This window comes from Fusarium pseudograminearum, chromosome 1, assembly GCF_000303195.2.
Source record: "Fusarium pseudograminearum CS3096 chromosome 1, whole genome shotgun sequence".
Lineage (NCBI taxonomy): Eukaryota > Fungi > Ascomycota > Sordariomycetes > Hypocreales > Nectriaceae > Fusarium > Fusarium pseudograminearum.
Genome location: NC_031951.1, coordinates 6696646 through 6710575, shown reverse-complemented (window position 1 = coordinate 6710575; position 13930 = coordinate 6696646). Strand labels below are relative to the sequence as shown.

The following is a 13930-nucleotide window of genomic DNA, read 5'->3' as shown; positions in this document are numbered from 1 at the left end:
AGTAGGTCATTTTATGCTACTAAAATTATAGTCTTTAGGCTAATTATTTTTGTACCCTAAGTTTAGGAGGTCAACTTTTCTGCTACCCAGTAGCCTGGTAACACACCAGTGTGGATATGCGGACATCGGGAAGGCAGTGAGTCCCGGTTTGAATGTAGCCCTATGGAAGAAGCACAATATCTGGACAGTATATGCCCTAGTGAGAAAAGCGAGAGCAGCTAGTGTCCGTGTCTGATAAAAAACGGCCCAGCATGAGTTTTTTTCTTCTGTACATTCATCACAAAATAGAGTGAGAGACACAGGCACCTTGTTACTGTTGCCCATGGGAGAATGGATGGATATGCGCTGGCTTCAGGGTATCAGAACAAATGGCCGCTGGAAGCATAGAAGACGAAATCAGCAGATCAGTCTATGCTAATTAAACTATACTTCTGAGACTACTGATCTTTGGATCCCAAGACTTGGGAGGCCAACTTTTCTCTCACCCATTAAGGTGGCTGGCTGGGTCTTTTGACTACCTACCTATTATCAGCTTTGTACTGTAATAACAGTTGTTGGCTCTTGAAATGGCCAGTAAATAACTAAGCCATAAAATCCAACAACAATCAAGACCAAGCCAAATGCAAGTATTGCTGAGACTCTTTACGAGCCTACGACCTTTAAGTTGTATAGACCAACCCTTGTTGTTTGCAACATGGCATTCTTGGATTCTTGGTCCGGATATATCGGGACCCAAAAAACCGCACGTTGCTGCCATCTATTAGTGGACTATCCGTACAAAGCTCCGGAAACCCCACAGGTCGTCCAAGGATTTAGCAGGCAAGGATCAAGCCTCTTGCAGAAACCAGCCAATCACTGCAGCTGTCAAGGTAATGCTAGAGCTGCCGAAAGCTCCGGAATGACGCCCTCAGTCGATGGGGCCCCTGGGGCTTCATGTCTTATGGAGGACTAGAGGACCCAGAGGTAAAGCGACACAAGGAAACAGCAAACCCTGTGGTTTCCCGTTTCCGTCCTCATCTTTTTTGACTTTTTAACCTTCTTTCTCTTCGTCTTCAGTCTCCCTAGAGGAGTTTTATTCTACCGTCAACACGCGCAGACATTCACTTGCTCTGCCACTGAAAATCACTATCAGCTCGCTTATCGACGCCAATGTTTACTGCTTGCAGTCGAACCATTAACGCCGCTAAATCATCGTGACGATCCCCCACTGACCCGGCTGCGATTGTTGCGACAGAAGAAACGGAATCACCATTTACAATCGCTGCTCGCCGACGTCGATTACAGTACATACACAAAAAAATTGAATACGAAATACCATGATTCTCACTTACAAAACGAAGGCCCTTGCGGCGCCTTCGCTATTCAGCATCGCGATAATTGCGCTGCTTGCTCCAGTTACACAAGCCCACGAACACGATACAAGTAAAATCCCCGAAGGCGAAAGCGTTTCCCTAGAACCACTGGTGCGTTTTGAAGCAGAAAATACATGGAGTATCGCCTGATGAGTAGTAGGATACGATATTATGGATTCACATATTGATTCAAATGCTGGCTTATGGCGTTATCTTCCCAGTCGGCATGGTCTTGGGTGTAAGTAATTGCTTGGCGCAGACTCCAGACGCAACACTGACAAGTCCAAGATGACCAAGAATCGATGGCACGTTCCAACCCAAGTTGTAGGCACGATTCTCGCCATTCTTGGCTTTTTTCTCGGCCATGCGCACAAGGGCCGCCAGTTCATTCCGAACCATGTCCATGGAAAGTTCGCACACGTTCTCCAGCTTACCCTCGCTGCGCAAGTCATCCTTGGACTGTACCTCAAGGGTCATTGGGAGAAGGGTATCAATGGCAAGATCAGAAAGCTAATTCGCCCATGCCATTCCATCATTGGCAAGCTGATGCCAATACTGGCCTGGACACAAATGATCTTTGGCGGCATTACTGCCCTTGGTTTTTGTCAAGGAGATCACACCGGCCAATGCGCTGCCCATTTCATTATGGGAGGCGCATTCATCGCTTACGGAATTCTCCTCACGATTCTTCTTGTCGTCGGTCAGCTTTGGATTCGCCGAAACGGTCGGTCTCAAGAATTTTACGATAGTGCTACAATTGCCGCATGGGGTTGTATCAATACTTTTACCGAGCACCGCTGGGGCACCGACTGGGTCAAAAATGACTGGCAGCATACCACAATGGGCGTTATATGGTGGTCGGCCGGCCTGGTAGGTATCTGGCTCAGCAGGGACCGAGATGGAAACCCAAAGCGTAACTTTATTCCCGCTTTTGTCATCTTTATTACTGGATGGGGCATGTCTGCTCATCCTCAGGAGCTCATGGTTAGTGCTGCCACGCACACCATGTTCGGATATACTCTTATGGGAGTTGGCATTACTCGAGTCATCGAGATTGCTTTTGTTCTACGAGATGCACACTCCATCTCTGAAGATGGTCGATCAGCCAACAGCTTCCAGTTTATTCCCTGCTTTGTAAGTTTGATCTTGTCGTCCAATGACTGTGACACTAACATTGGTAGCTCATGTATGCTGCTGGCTTCCTTTTCATGGGCGCTACAGAAGAGCAGATGATGCTCGTTGCCAGTTCTTCTATGGACCACATCTCATACATCCTCATCACCTACTCGCTTGCATCTCTGACGTTTTTGTTCGTCAACATTCTCATTGGCCTTTGGGATCGTCTTGCCCACCCCGTCTTAGACACCAAGGAGCTCGGTGCTAACCGCTATGCAAATGGTCTGACGGTTGAGGACGGCCAAATGCGAGACGCCCAGGAGTTCGAATTAGATGGTTTAACGAGCGATGACGACGACGATCCAAGTCAACAAATGCTCAACTCCAACAATGCGAGGAATTAATGGACACGCAGCACAAGAGCAGTCCAGATGGAGGTTGAAAGGGTGTATGATTCGAAGATGATAATTGTACTTATTACGAAGAATGTATCTAATCGGGGTGGCGTCATCCATGGTGTTTAAGAAGCGACGGTTTGAGGCTGGACTCGTCCATGAGACGGGAAGTTGGTATTTTCTATTACATATATTTTAGGCGCAATTGATGATGGTATACTACGAGAATAGGGTGCATCCGTAACTTGACTGATGAATTTGAGATATGGATACGATAGTGTATAGGGTGTCTGATGTTGGTCAATGTTTATCAGTGTCAAGACACTGCGTATCTGGACGCATGTGACGGGAAGGATCCGTGTTAAGCTTTATTGTGCCTGCCAAGAATCAAAAGAGGGTGTGGTGTCAAGTTGTTTGGCTTGAAACAGCCATATAATACCGATTTATTCATTATACGTATCATAAGTGACTCGTTGTGTTAAGAGAAATACCGAATATGATTTGAGAAGAATGATTCATATCTTCAACATAGATCCATCATGATGGTTCAGGGTATCTCCCTTATCTTATCTTTCCCAAAGCGTTCTGGAACATGCAAGACAGCCGCTCCCCACAGCGGGGCACAACCTAGCGTAGTCTCTCACCGAGAGCTCACCGAGATTTTAGACCCCAGAGTAAAAAAAAGTTTAGAGCCGAGCTGGGATCTGATCGCAAAATCTCAAACACTACAACCACAAACCACATTCCATCACAATGCCTTCAGTCGGAAACCCCAACGGCCCCTGCAAGAACCGTCTTGCCGCTCGCGCCTCAAAGGCCCGCAAGGACCGACGCAAGAAGTCCCAAGCTCCCAAGGACAAGGTCGCAAAGGCCGACACAACACGAGGCGCACGAAAGGGTCTCTTGCCCACAAGCGGACCCAGAGCCAAGATGAGTGCCAAGAAGGCGCGCAAGGTCGAGAAGGCAATGGCGCATGCCATGAAGCGAAAGATGGAGGCTGATGGAGAGGCAGAGATGAAGGGTGAGCTTGGAAAGGATTGAGGGGTGATTAAGTGCTGATTTGTTGCAGATGCCCCCGAGGCCGAGACTGAGGAGAAGACCGAGGAGGCTGAGATGGCTGATATCCAGTGAGGGGTGTGCGATGGTGAAAAAGGATTGACAAAAACGAACGAGCGGACGGACGGATTTACGACAAGCGCCAAGTCGGAAGCTACCCAGCGATGCGATTCTTGAATAACCCGCCCATGATAGCGGCGAAGGGGGAACTTCGTGGCGAAGGATACAAATGTGGTACAAGCACTTGGGTCAGCCCGTGTCGAAGATTAGCACGGATTGAAGGAGCACTATAACGGTGTACCACTCCATATTAGAGACGCAAAGGCGCATATTGCGGGAAACAATCTCCAGACATTCCCGAGAATAATGAACATGACGATTCGATCTTAATATCCGAATTTTAGTCGCTGGTCGTATATGGTGCTAGTGATCAGATGTCCTAATCTCCTCGTGAATGGAATCTTGGTGCTTGACAAGGTGTATTCTGGGTCGATTTATATGTATCGGATGGCCCAGTTTGCCTTTGGGCTCGTATATATGTCCGAGATATCTTGTGGTGGTGGTGCTACGACAGAGTCTTAGTTCTGCCCGTAGTCCGACTCGATCGATATGTTGACTCAAGCTTGCTTCATGGCTTTCTTCCTCCTGGAGGTAGACTTGCGCTTTGATCTTTTGGGAGGTCTCGGGGGCGGTCCTAACTGGTCAGCCAAGGCGACGCATTATTAGACATCGATCTACCTACCAGGTGGAATATTCTCTCTCCATTCCAAGATCCTTTCTGTGGTCGTTGCGTGTTTAGTATTGACGGTGGTCCAAGGAGATAACCCAAAGAGAGAGCCAGCCGCGTAGAACCGCCTCGTGAGGGCCTTCTCGCAACCAAAGATTCTGCCGATGCTTGCTGCTATAGCCCAAAGGATTGAGACGAGAAAGTCGCGCAACCAAATCAAGATGGACATGTCTGGCTTGAATGTGAAGTATAGATAGGCGCTGGCTTATGCGGAACATGGCGAGACCCAAGCGAGCTTGAGATCGAAAACCGGACAAGGTTTGAAGACATCGAGACGCAGAGAAACTATGGTTAATGCAAATAAAGATAAAACTTTCCGGAATTTTGCCTTCCAATGAGGGCGTTAATAAGCTTCCTGTCGCCCACTGGGTGTACATCGTCTATGGATACGTTTTGATCTATGATCGGATGCTCCTTATGTCACTGTGAGACGGCAACGCTGATCTCCTAGTTTGGGACAGTTATTAATGCTCAAGGAATATACTTACGCTCGAGTGACTCACCTATATAGCTTCACATTGGGTTATTTGTTCAGATATGGTCAAGTCGTTTGTCAGAGTTGGTTCCCTCCTCACGCCGTTTGCATATCCTTGATAAGGGCCCTAAATAATCTCTTGATAGACCACAAGATTGAAGCTTTGTATGTGAATATTAGTTAAAGTCATGTTTTCTGAAAGGACGACGGACTGGGTATCTACCTAGGCATGCCCGGTGACCGTACTGGCCTAACAAAGGGGAACAAACTGGCATTGACAAACAGTCTTGATTGAGTAGGATTTGTTGGACCATATATTGATCAATATTGAACCTCAGGACAGAGGATCATCTGATACGTGTCACGCTAATCTGCTATCAGCTCATCTGGAGGAGCAGTGATTCACTCTCCTTTTAAACCCCTTCTCCACATCATCTCTCTATTTCAACTCGACAACTCACCCATTTACCTTCTTTTATCTTAGATCTTCCAATAACAATCTTCAATCAAGATTTCATACTTTCGAGCTCGCAAGATGAAAACCGAATCCCCTACTCCAGGCGGAATGTATCACGCTGATGGCACGAATGAGCTAGGGTCTTCCGACACTCACTCTGGTCTCCAAGACACCATCGCCATTGACTCTGACAGCGACGAATCTGACATTTCTTCTTGTATTCCTTCATCTGATACTATTGGTAAGTGGAAGGACGAATCAACCCCCCTTTAATCCCACAACTAACACAAATGTAGATGGAAGTGACCTTCCTTCCAGGGTCAAAGAGTTCAGTGAAAGATGTCTCAATAGCCTCCCCCTTAACCTCATGACCGCTGATTTTAAGAACTACCTATTCTACAACTCGAACCAGTGCCTTGAAGAAGCCAAAGCGAGTGGTGTCGACCTCGATGACATTGCTGTTGGCAATGACTGTCTCCCAACTTGGTCTGGACGAACTTGGGATCCTACCACAGAATCTCTACACGGCATCATCCAGTCTCGCCTCGCCACGCAAGATGAAGCTCAGCAAGCCGGAAAGTTGGCGCGCGACGATATCATCTGGAAAACAGGCGTAAAGCTGTATGAGGCCAGCGTCCAAGGTATCCCACTGGAGGATATCTACATCGGTTTGAATCTGCTGCCTGTCTAGGGTGCAGCAGCAGAGGATGCGATCCGATATCTGCATCATGAGGACGATAATGAGCAGCAAACACCGGCTGATGACGAAGATTGGATCTTACCTACCTATGATTTTGAGACTGAACAGGTACACGACACTGGAGCGGTATCGCTATCCCAGAGTACGACCTTCGTGTCGTCTGACGATTCCACCTCCTTGAGCCTGATGTCTCCCTGCTTCTCCAACACTGATAGCGACAGCGACATCGACATCGACAGCGAGTCAGATCCCGACATCGATTCCGACGATGTCGAAGACTTTGACGACACGTTCTCAGTCGACAACATGTTTGATCCCGAGCCGCACTATCTCGATTCAGACGATGAAGAAGAGCTAAACATCTTCCACGGTGCCCATGTCGTGGGTCTTCCGTCTCAACATGCCAACGTTGATCTCGAGATGTACGAGGCCTCCGATGAAGATGAGGTCGAAGACCTACCAGAGATGGAACTTTGTATAGACGGAGAGCTCTACAAAGCGCTATTCGATATCGAGGGGGTAATTGATGTTGAGATTGAAGGGAGTCGGATCATCTGCACAGGAGAACTCTTCGAAGAAGGAGAGGAGATAATCGTGGATGGCCCTGAAGATGATCGTGCTGGCTCTGCTGTTTACGAAGATGAATATAGTTCGGCTTCTGAGTCCCCTAAAGAGAATCTCGGAGATCGGATGATTCTCGACACTGGGCATGAAGCCGGTGATGGTCGTCTTTTTAATTCCTGGGAGGGCTCTTCTTGGGGACAAGCTACTCAACACGAAAGCCTTGACAATACTTTCCGGGAGACTGAGGATGGATTTGTGTGGTAATTTGAAGGATATTTGTGATACTCTGGAATGCTTCATTTCATGTATCTAGACTCTGGCATAGCTACTATTTACAAGCAAAGTGCTAATCATCTTTTAGCCTTGATACCTTCATTCAATATCATGTAGCAGCCCCTTCCAAATCTTCGAGTATCATCTTTCAGTACATGGCCGGATTCCACACATCATCTTCATCCACTTCCATGGGCACAGCAAGATGAAACTCCTCTTGCACATACTGAGACAAATTCTCCATCTGTCTAGATGAAGCAGGGGAAGACAGGGCTGAAGAAGAGGTATTGGATACCTGAGCAGTAGGCGGAACAAGCAGACCCGCGGTAGGTGATTGAGGAACTCCTGGACTCTTGGGTCCGAACACTTCTCCTTCCAGCTTCGTAACACGCTCCTTCAACTCCTGATTCTCCCTCTCTAGGTCCGTAATACGCTTCTCGTTGCCCGATTTGGCACCAGATGAGCGACGGATCCGAATCTTTCCCGGGGTACGATTGGTAGGAGTGTTCTCAGAACTACCAGCGGGGCGTCGTACGAGGGTGAGGCCTTGACCAGTAGAGGGACTTCCGGGTGTCACATTAGCTGTCGAACTACCCATCTCGATAGGCGTGAGGAGAGAGTTGGTTGACGAGTGCTTGAAACGACGCGGGGTGGGGGTGATTTCATCGGCCTTCAGGTGAGTAGTGCACCGGGCGTGCTTACGGGCGAAGCCAACAGTGACAAAGGGTTTGCCATAACTCCTGCAGGCATTCTTTGCACAAACCCAGGCGGCCGTTTCCTCCGAATAAGCCATGCCGTCAAGCTCGTCTTCGGAGCCATCATGAGAGCTCTCCTCTTCAGCCATGGCGTGGATCTCAGCTGAAAAATGTCGCTTTGCATTGTAGAGGAAGCGATATGTAGTCCCTCGTTTTTTGCAACCCGGTTTGACGCAAAGCCAACCGCTGTCTTTGGAAAATTGCATCCCATCCAGCTCCTCATGGGAGTCATCAGAAGAACTGACCTCCTCCGCTGCGTTCATGTGCGCAGCTGAGTTGAAGTGCATTCTGACATTCGCCATGTTGCTCATGATCTTCTGGTAGCCCTTGCATCCTTGCTTAATACACTTCCAGAGACCTTCGTCCTGGGTAGCTTCCATCCCATGCACGTCAGTCGTCTTCCAAATCTCGTCGCCAGATTCTTCGGCGTCTGTAGAAGATAGGTCTTCTTCAGTCAGAGCATGACCGAAAGATCTGCTGTGCTGCTTCATGGCTGTGAACGAGTCAAACTTCATACCGACCCTGGGACACTTTTCGTTGATGCACATCCCTTTTCGACCGTCGACATTGAACGCCATTCCAGGCAGGGGCTCGTTATCGCTGCTGTACTCAAAGCTATCTTCTTGGAATTTGATATCCCACCCGTCGCGATGGTCTTCCTCCTGGAGGTGTCGGTAGAAGACCCTGGCATTCTTGAAGGTCTTTCCGAACAGCAGGCAATCAGACCAGTTGCATCGCAGGGCACGGATGGCTTCCTGCTCAGCCTTGACCTCGTCAGCGGGAGTGTTGGTTAGAAGGACCTGGTTGAGTCTGGTCGCAACCTGATGAGCACCAGTGTCTTCATGGCGGATGAACTCCGACTTGCACTTGTAATCCGTGCCGTAGTGATAACAGCAGGGCTCGTTGCAAATGTTTCGGTCGGAAGTAGCAGTTTGATGAGCGGGACCAAAGACATCATCCTCAGTATCTTGGGCATTAGAGTTGGAAGGAGGCGAGAACGAAGACTCGGTATTCTTAGTCTCATCGCTTACTTCGCCGGATCGGTGACCTGAGGAGTCCCGAAGATGCTCGAGATAAAGAGCACCGGTAGCAAACTTCTCCTCGAACTTCTCACACTCGTCATCGCGACATTCCCACTCGACCTGATGACCACTTGCGCGCCCGTGTCTGTTGAGGGCGGGGGCAGCTGCGAATCTGTGACCACACTCGCCGCAGACATAAGGACCTCTGTGCCAGTTGTACTCGTGCTTCTAGCACTCATCGACGGAGTCGAACACAAAGCCGTCGCAACCTATATAGGGGCAAGTGAGAGTCTGGTTCTCAGGGTAGTTTGGGCAGTCGAAAGACGTGTAGCCTTCAGGTGGATCATATGTATCCTCCATCGGCTCCATGGTGGATGGAGCACGGGCGAAACAGAAGTGTTCTGACTTGGGTTGCGTGAGCCGGGCGGTCTTAAGCCTGCATTTCAATCAGTATACGCCGAAAGAGGAGCATTCAATGAGTCCATACCTTTCTGTAAAGCTTAGAAGGAAAGCAATGTTTTGTTGTTCAAAAAGGACGTTGTGGTGAGAACCGTTCAGCGCAAATAAATAAAGAGCTAAAAGGATGAAGCTCAAGTCGGGTGGTTCACGATGCCTGCTTCTCAAAATTGAGACTTGAGAATACGAAAGAGGGTAGATACCAAGATGCGAATAGATGCCAAGCTAGACTTAAGCAAACGAGTAGGATACAAAAGAAGTGATGAAACACTGGAGCGTTTGGTTGATGAAGTGTAAACACTGCAGCAGAATATCCAAGTCGAGCCCGTTTACATCAAAATGCGCTACGTTGCCGGGTAACTAGATCTTTATCACCACCACTGTAAAGGACAGTGATTAACCCACTATAAGATGAAAAGCAGCCTAGAATATAGAAGGATTAGGTATATCGTAGGCCATTTTGTAACATATAGCATTCCACAGTAAATATGCATATTGTTTCGCACCAGTGTACCTTTCTTTAACTTAGTTCGCATTAGCTGAGTTATGTAAGAGAGGGTACCGTTATATGCCTATGAGAATGCAACTTAAAGGGATTCGAAAAGATAATGAACGTAAAATAAATAATTATCTACCTAAGGGAATAAAATGAACGTGAAAGAGATAGAAAACAAGACGTCTATGTAGGTCTTGCTACCAGGAGTAAGCAACATAATCTTTGCTTGCATACAGTATCTCCATGAAAAGTCACAGCATCCGGTATGGTGTAGTGGCTAACATTTCGCGCTCTCATAACCTGAGAGATCAGTACCGCGGAGCCCAGGGTTCGATTCCCTGTACCGGAGTTTCTTTTTGCAGTTCCTATCACACATGCATCTCTTTTTGTTAGTGAACAATGATGGGCTTCTGTCAGTTAGGCATATGCACATTGAGATTTTTTTATCTTTGTTTTCCATGATAAGTAAGTCCTGTGGCATTGGAACTAATGAACCTGTTAGTGAGATTATTGCATGTCCGACTTTGTGAGACAGCCGTTCGTCCTACTTCATTTACACGACTGCTGTAAGAGAACATCTGGTAACTTTTAACGTAAAACAGTAATCTGATATAAGAAATCGCGAAATAAAAAGAAACGCTAGAGGCTGCATCTGTCTCCCTGGTACTGAAATGAATGTATACATAAAATGCCCTTAACCCCCGTGCTTCCTCCTCAAATGCCGAGTCAAATGATCACGCCTCGCAAAATCTTGACCGCAGTGTCTGCATACTGGCCTGGACATGGAAAGTCCCATATCGGCAGCCTCATTCGGATGGTGAGTGCAGTAGTGTCTTTCCAGATCACGCCTCCACTGATGGCCCTTTTGGCAGATGTGACATTTCTCTGGCTTATCCTCTTTTCGCTTCTGTCTTCTGTGATGTATGTCAGAATGATGTCGCATTGGGAACGCAGAGTTTGTGTTCACTAACTTTAAATCACACGGTCGTGTGCCATGCTTCATATTTGTCCGTTTTGAAGTGTTCTCTGCGTTGGCTGGTTGTTCAGGGGCATTTTGTGTTGGCGGCACCTCATGCATTTGCGGGCTCAACAGTTCCGACGAGTCATGAGTCTGTAGTCTCGGCGAGGATGCTTGAGTCTCGACACATTCAGACGACTCCCCATTCTCTGGGCTGGTAAATGTTGCTGTGGAAGGGTTTGTAGTCGGTGGTGGCTGCATTGTGAGAAAGTCCCAGCTTGTAAATGATGTGTCGATAAAGGAGTTCTCATGAACGAATGTACTATCAAGGTTGAAAGTATCTGGATCAGTAGAAAATGTACACATGTTGAGTGCGTCTTCATCCGTACCCAGGTATACGTCGGCAAATAATGCGTCCTCCGTAGGGCTCAGCGAGAAGTCGCTCCATGGGACGCTTGAAGTGTCAATGTCAGGATCGAACATGACATCCGACAAGAGGAGATTGTGGTCCCGTTCCATTTTCAAGCAACTTCGTCGCGCCGAGGAACACAGTTTTGCACAACCAGATGTATCGTGATTTCAAGTAGAGAAGAGTCGAAATATTTGGTGTTGAATTCCAGTGACACTGTTCCAGCACCACTGGGGACAGGCTCATCGTTTCGACCATACTGCCAGCGACAATATAGCCAAAACGCTGAGCCCTGCCCCCAGTGGTGCTGGTGAACCAGTGAAACGGAATTGAAGAGGGGAAAGAAAGTACAGCAGGTGAGAGAGTGGAAGAATGCATATTTATAATGATGGCCGAGTTATGCCTGTAGTTTCCATCGCGTCCAGTTCTATTGGTGGGTTTGGAGGCCTATGCAGCTACGTGAGGGGGTTGTGTCATATGATGGTAGGCCTCCCAGAATGAAGCAGAAATTCTTTTCTCTCCAGTTCCATCGGCATTGAGAGCCATCAAGTGAACCGACGTAGTAAGTGAAACAATATGGTCGTATGTATTCTTTGGATCTTCTGACGCGATTGCAGACAAAGTAATTATTGATAGATGAACCTTTCAATTTAGATGTGAGACTATCTATCTGCTTCCACATATTGTACAAGAGATATGCGAAGAACGACCCATAACTTATCCCCATCAAGACGAAACTCATTCACCCACGAGCTGAACTGATTAAATCCAACCAGAAATATGAGGGTACTCCATTCACTCCCTGATTTATATGACATCTATAAGATCTGACATTGTATTTCGCCCTTCTCCAAGATACAAGACTTCCCAGAACTGTTTGTGAGTTCCGTCCGTGGTTTTGAACGTAGTTTCGTGATATCTTCTCATTATGTGCATTGAGATTCTGAGTGTTGAAGATCGCTATTGAGAAACTTCGTCCGGTGTTTCTTTCTGCACGTGGACTTCCAGACACTGGGCATCGGTCTTCACTGCCAGCTTACTTTCGGTAGTGATGAACCCATAATTGAAGCAGAATGCCTCGTGTCGGTCCCAGTCACAACAACAACAACAACAACAACCTCAGGTTTGAGACCCTGGTTTTTCCAGGTACTGAGGGCCTTCTGGATACCCGTTTGAACCGCTTATGTCATGGCATCAACACTTTTGCGAAGCGGGTCATATACTTCGAGAGCGTTCTTGGATGAACAGTACACATACAGCCTCAAATGAGCGTTGGCATCGTTCGCAGGTATAAGCGTCATGCCTTTAGAAAGACTTTTGGTGATTTGGTTGCAGTGAGTCTGTCGACAACAGAAGCCCAGACAGAACACCTTTGCTTCGGCTTCATTGTTGTCTTGTCGTTAACTTTCCAACTCGAAAGAAGAATAGTTGGCCGAGAATAGGGATCGAGGGACATCGCCGCTCAAGACTTGAGTTGGGACAGGTATTGACTCCCGCCTTCGAATCCTGGCGATGCACATTGGATTCTGCTGAGTATGTAGAGTAATGATCATCAGAATCGTATCCGTCGCTTTCATCATCAGGATGTTTGATTGTTCAATAGCTGGGTACTTCTTTTCGAATGGAACTCGTTTCTCGTGCTGCTCTCGTCGGACGTAACCATTCTCTTTCGGAGGGCGGTTTTGACGGTTATCGTTTCTCCCTGACCGATGTCCTCTATCTTTGTCCTGATTCTTGTATTCGTTGCGGCGGTTACCACGGTTTCGATTGACTTGTCGGTCGTGGGAGTATGAGGAATGTCGCATGTCGTCGTTGCTTCAATATATCCGCGAGGATCGGTCGTCGCGAGGGCGGTTATTGTGGGAGGCTTGTCCGGGCCTTTGTCTGTTGTTTGGACAACCAGACCCTCTTTGCTTCGTTAGTTGCTAACTCTCCCTCTCAAGCGTAAGGTCCTTCTTCCTCCTTCTTGAGGGAATCACGAGTCCTCCGTGTTCCTCGTTCCTCCGTTTTTACTTATCAATGATCAAGGAGTGCAATGCTACGCATCAGAAGATCTGTTACGGAACGTCATGTCATTCAGTGGAGCTGCATAGATAGAAACTTCCAGGTGAACCTCATCCAGCGTAAGAAAGACTTCTAGCGAAAGTACATGAGAGTTCATAGCTGCAACAGATTTAATGACGTCCTGGTCCAGCGGAAAACCATCGAATGGTACGATGCGCTCAACTATCAACCTCGTATTGAGATGTTCACACCAGTACTGAATGAATGGTTGATCGGTGATTGATAAGCGATTGTTGTGGAGGGTAGATTGGATGGTCCTGACTCTGTTAATCGGTCTTTAGACCACATATGCATAACTGTTTCTGCTCAAGTAGTCGATGCCGATGATTATGATTGCTCGGCGACGTGTTGAATAGCTGAGTGCGTGCCAAAACAAAGAAGTAATAGTGTCCGTGATAGCTACCATTGCAGAAATTTTCCACAAGAAAGAATTGCGTCTCTTTTTTGTCCTTCGTGAGCTTGGCGTTATAGCGAAGTCTGGTCCATGTTGATAACTTTCCACTTTCAGGTCCAGACACCGTGACGGAGGAGTGCGAGCGGGGAGAAGCCGGCGTCCTACTACCTCCAGTAGTGATCACAGCTCTTTAAAAAGCCC

At 47.6% G+C, this 13930-nt stretch overlaps 7 protein-coding genes across 7 annotated transcripts, besides 1 other annotated feature; 3 read left to right on the top strand and 4 right to left on the bottom strand.

Moving 5' to 3' along the window:
• Positions 1 to 1316: 1316 nt before the first annotated feature.
• On the top strand, positions 1317 to 2872 carry FPSE_05721 (uncharacterized protein; the record flags this gene model as incomplete). Its single annotated transcript, XM_009258839.1, has 4 exons — positions 1317 to 1463; positions 1513 to 1590; positions 1641 to 2486; positions 2534 to 2872. 4 exons carry the CDS (start codon positions 1317 to 1319, stop codon positions 2870 to 2872), a joined length of 1410 nt encoding a protein of 469 aa, XP_009257114.1.
• Positions 2873 to 3616: 744 nt separating this feature from the next.
• FPSE_05722 (uncharacterized protein) lies at positions 3617 to 3994 on the top strand (the record flags this gene model as incomplete). The annotated part of the gene is made up of 2 exons (XM_009258840.1): positions 3617 to 3884; positions 3933 to 3994. The coding sequence occupies 2 exons, from the start codon at positions 3617 to 3619 to the stop codon at positions 3992 to 3994; spliced, it is 330 nt and encodes a 109-aa protein (XP_009257115.1).
• A 542-nt stretch (positions 3995 to 4536) lies between these two features.
• Positions 4537 to 4875, bottom strand: FPSE_05723 (uncharacterized protein; the record flags this gene model as incomplete). Its single annotated transcript, XM_009258841.1, has 2 exons — positions 4537 to 4613; positions 4662 to 4875. 2 exons carry the CDS (start codon positions 4873 to 4875, stop codon positions 4537 to 4539), a joined length of 291 nt encoding a protein of 96 aa, XP_009257116.1.
• An 841-nt stretch (positions 4876 to 5716) lies between these two features.
• FPSE_05724 (uncharacterized protein) lies at positions 5717 to 6930 on the top strand (the record flags this gene model as incomplete). The annotated part of the gene is made up of 4 exons (XM_009258842.1): positions 5717 to 5879; positions 5935 to 6306; positions 6337 to 6857; positions 6901 to 6930. The coding sequence occupies 4 exons, from the start codon at positions 5717 to 5719 to the stop codon at positions 6928 to 6930; spliced, it is 1086 nt and encodes a 361-aa protein (XP_009257117.1).
• A 393-nt stretch (positions 6931 to 7323) lies between these two features.
• Positions 7324 to 9321, bottom strand: FPSE_05725 (uncharacterized protein; the record flags this gene model as incomplete). The annotated part of the gene is made up of 2 exons (XM_009258843.1): positions 7324 to 9157; positions 9206 to 9321. 2 exons carry the CDS (start codon positions 9319 to 9321, stop codon positions 7324 to 7326), a joined length of 1950 nt encoding a protein of 649 aa, XP_009257118.1.
• A 1277-nt stretch (positions 9322 to 10598) lies between these two features.
• On the bottom strand, positions 10599 to 11381 carry FPSE_05726 (uncharacterized protein; the record flags this gene model as incomplete). The annotated part of the gene is made up of 2 exons (XM_009258844.1): positions 10599 to 10818; positions 10876 to 11381. 2 exons carry the CDS (start codon positions 11379 to 11381, stop codon positions 10599 to 10601), a joined length of 726 nt encoding a protein of 241 aa, XP_009257119.1.
• A 985-nt stretch (positions 11382 to 12366) lies between these two features.
• Positions 12367 to 12389: a microsatellite.
• Positions 12390 to 12671: 282 nt separating this feature from the next.
• Positions 12672 to 13076, bottom strand: FPSE_05727 (uncharacterized protein; the record flags this gene model as incomplete). The annotated part of the gene is made up of 1 exon (XM_009258845.1): positions 12672 to 13076. One exon carries the CDS (start codon positions 13074 to 13076, stop codon positions 12672 to 12674), a length of 405 nt encoding a protein of 134 aa, XP_009257120.1.
• Positions 13077 to 13930: the final 854 nt, after the last annotated feature.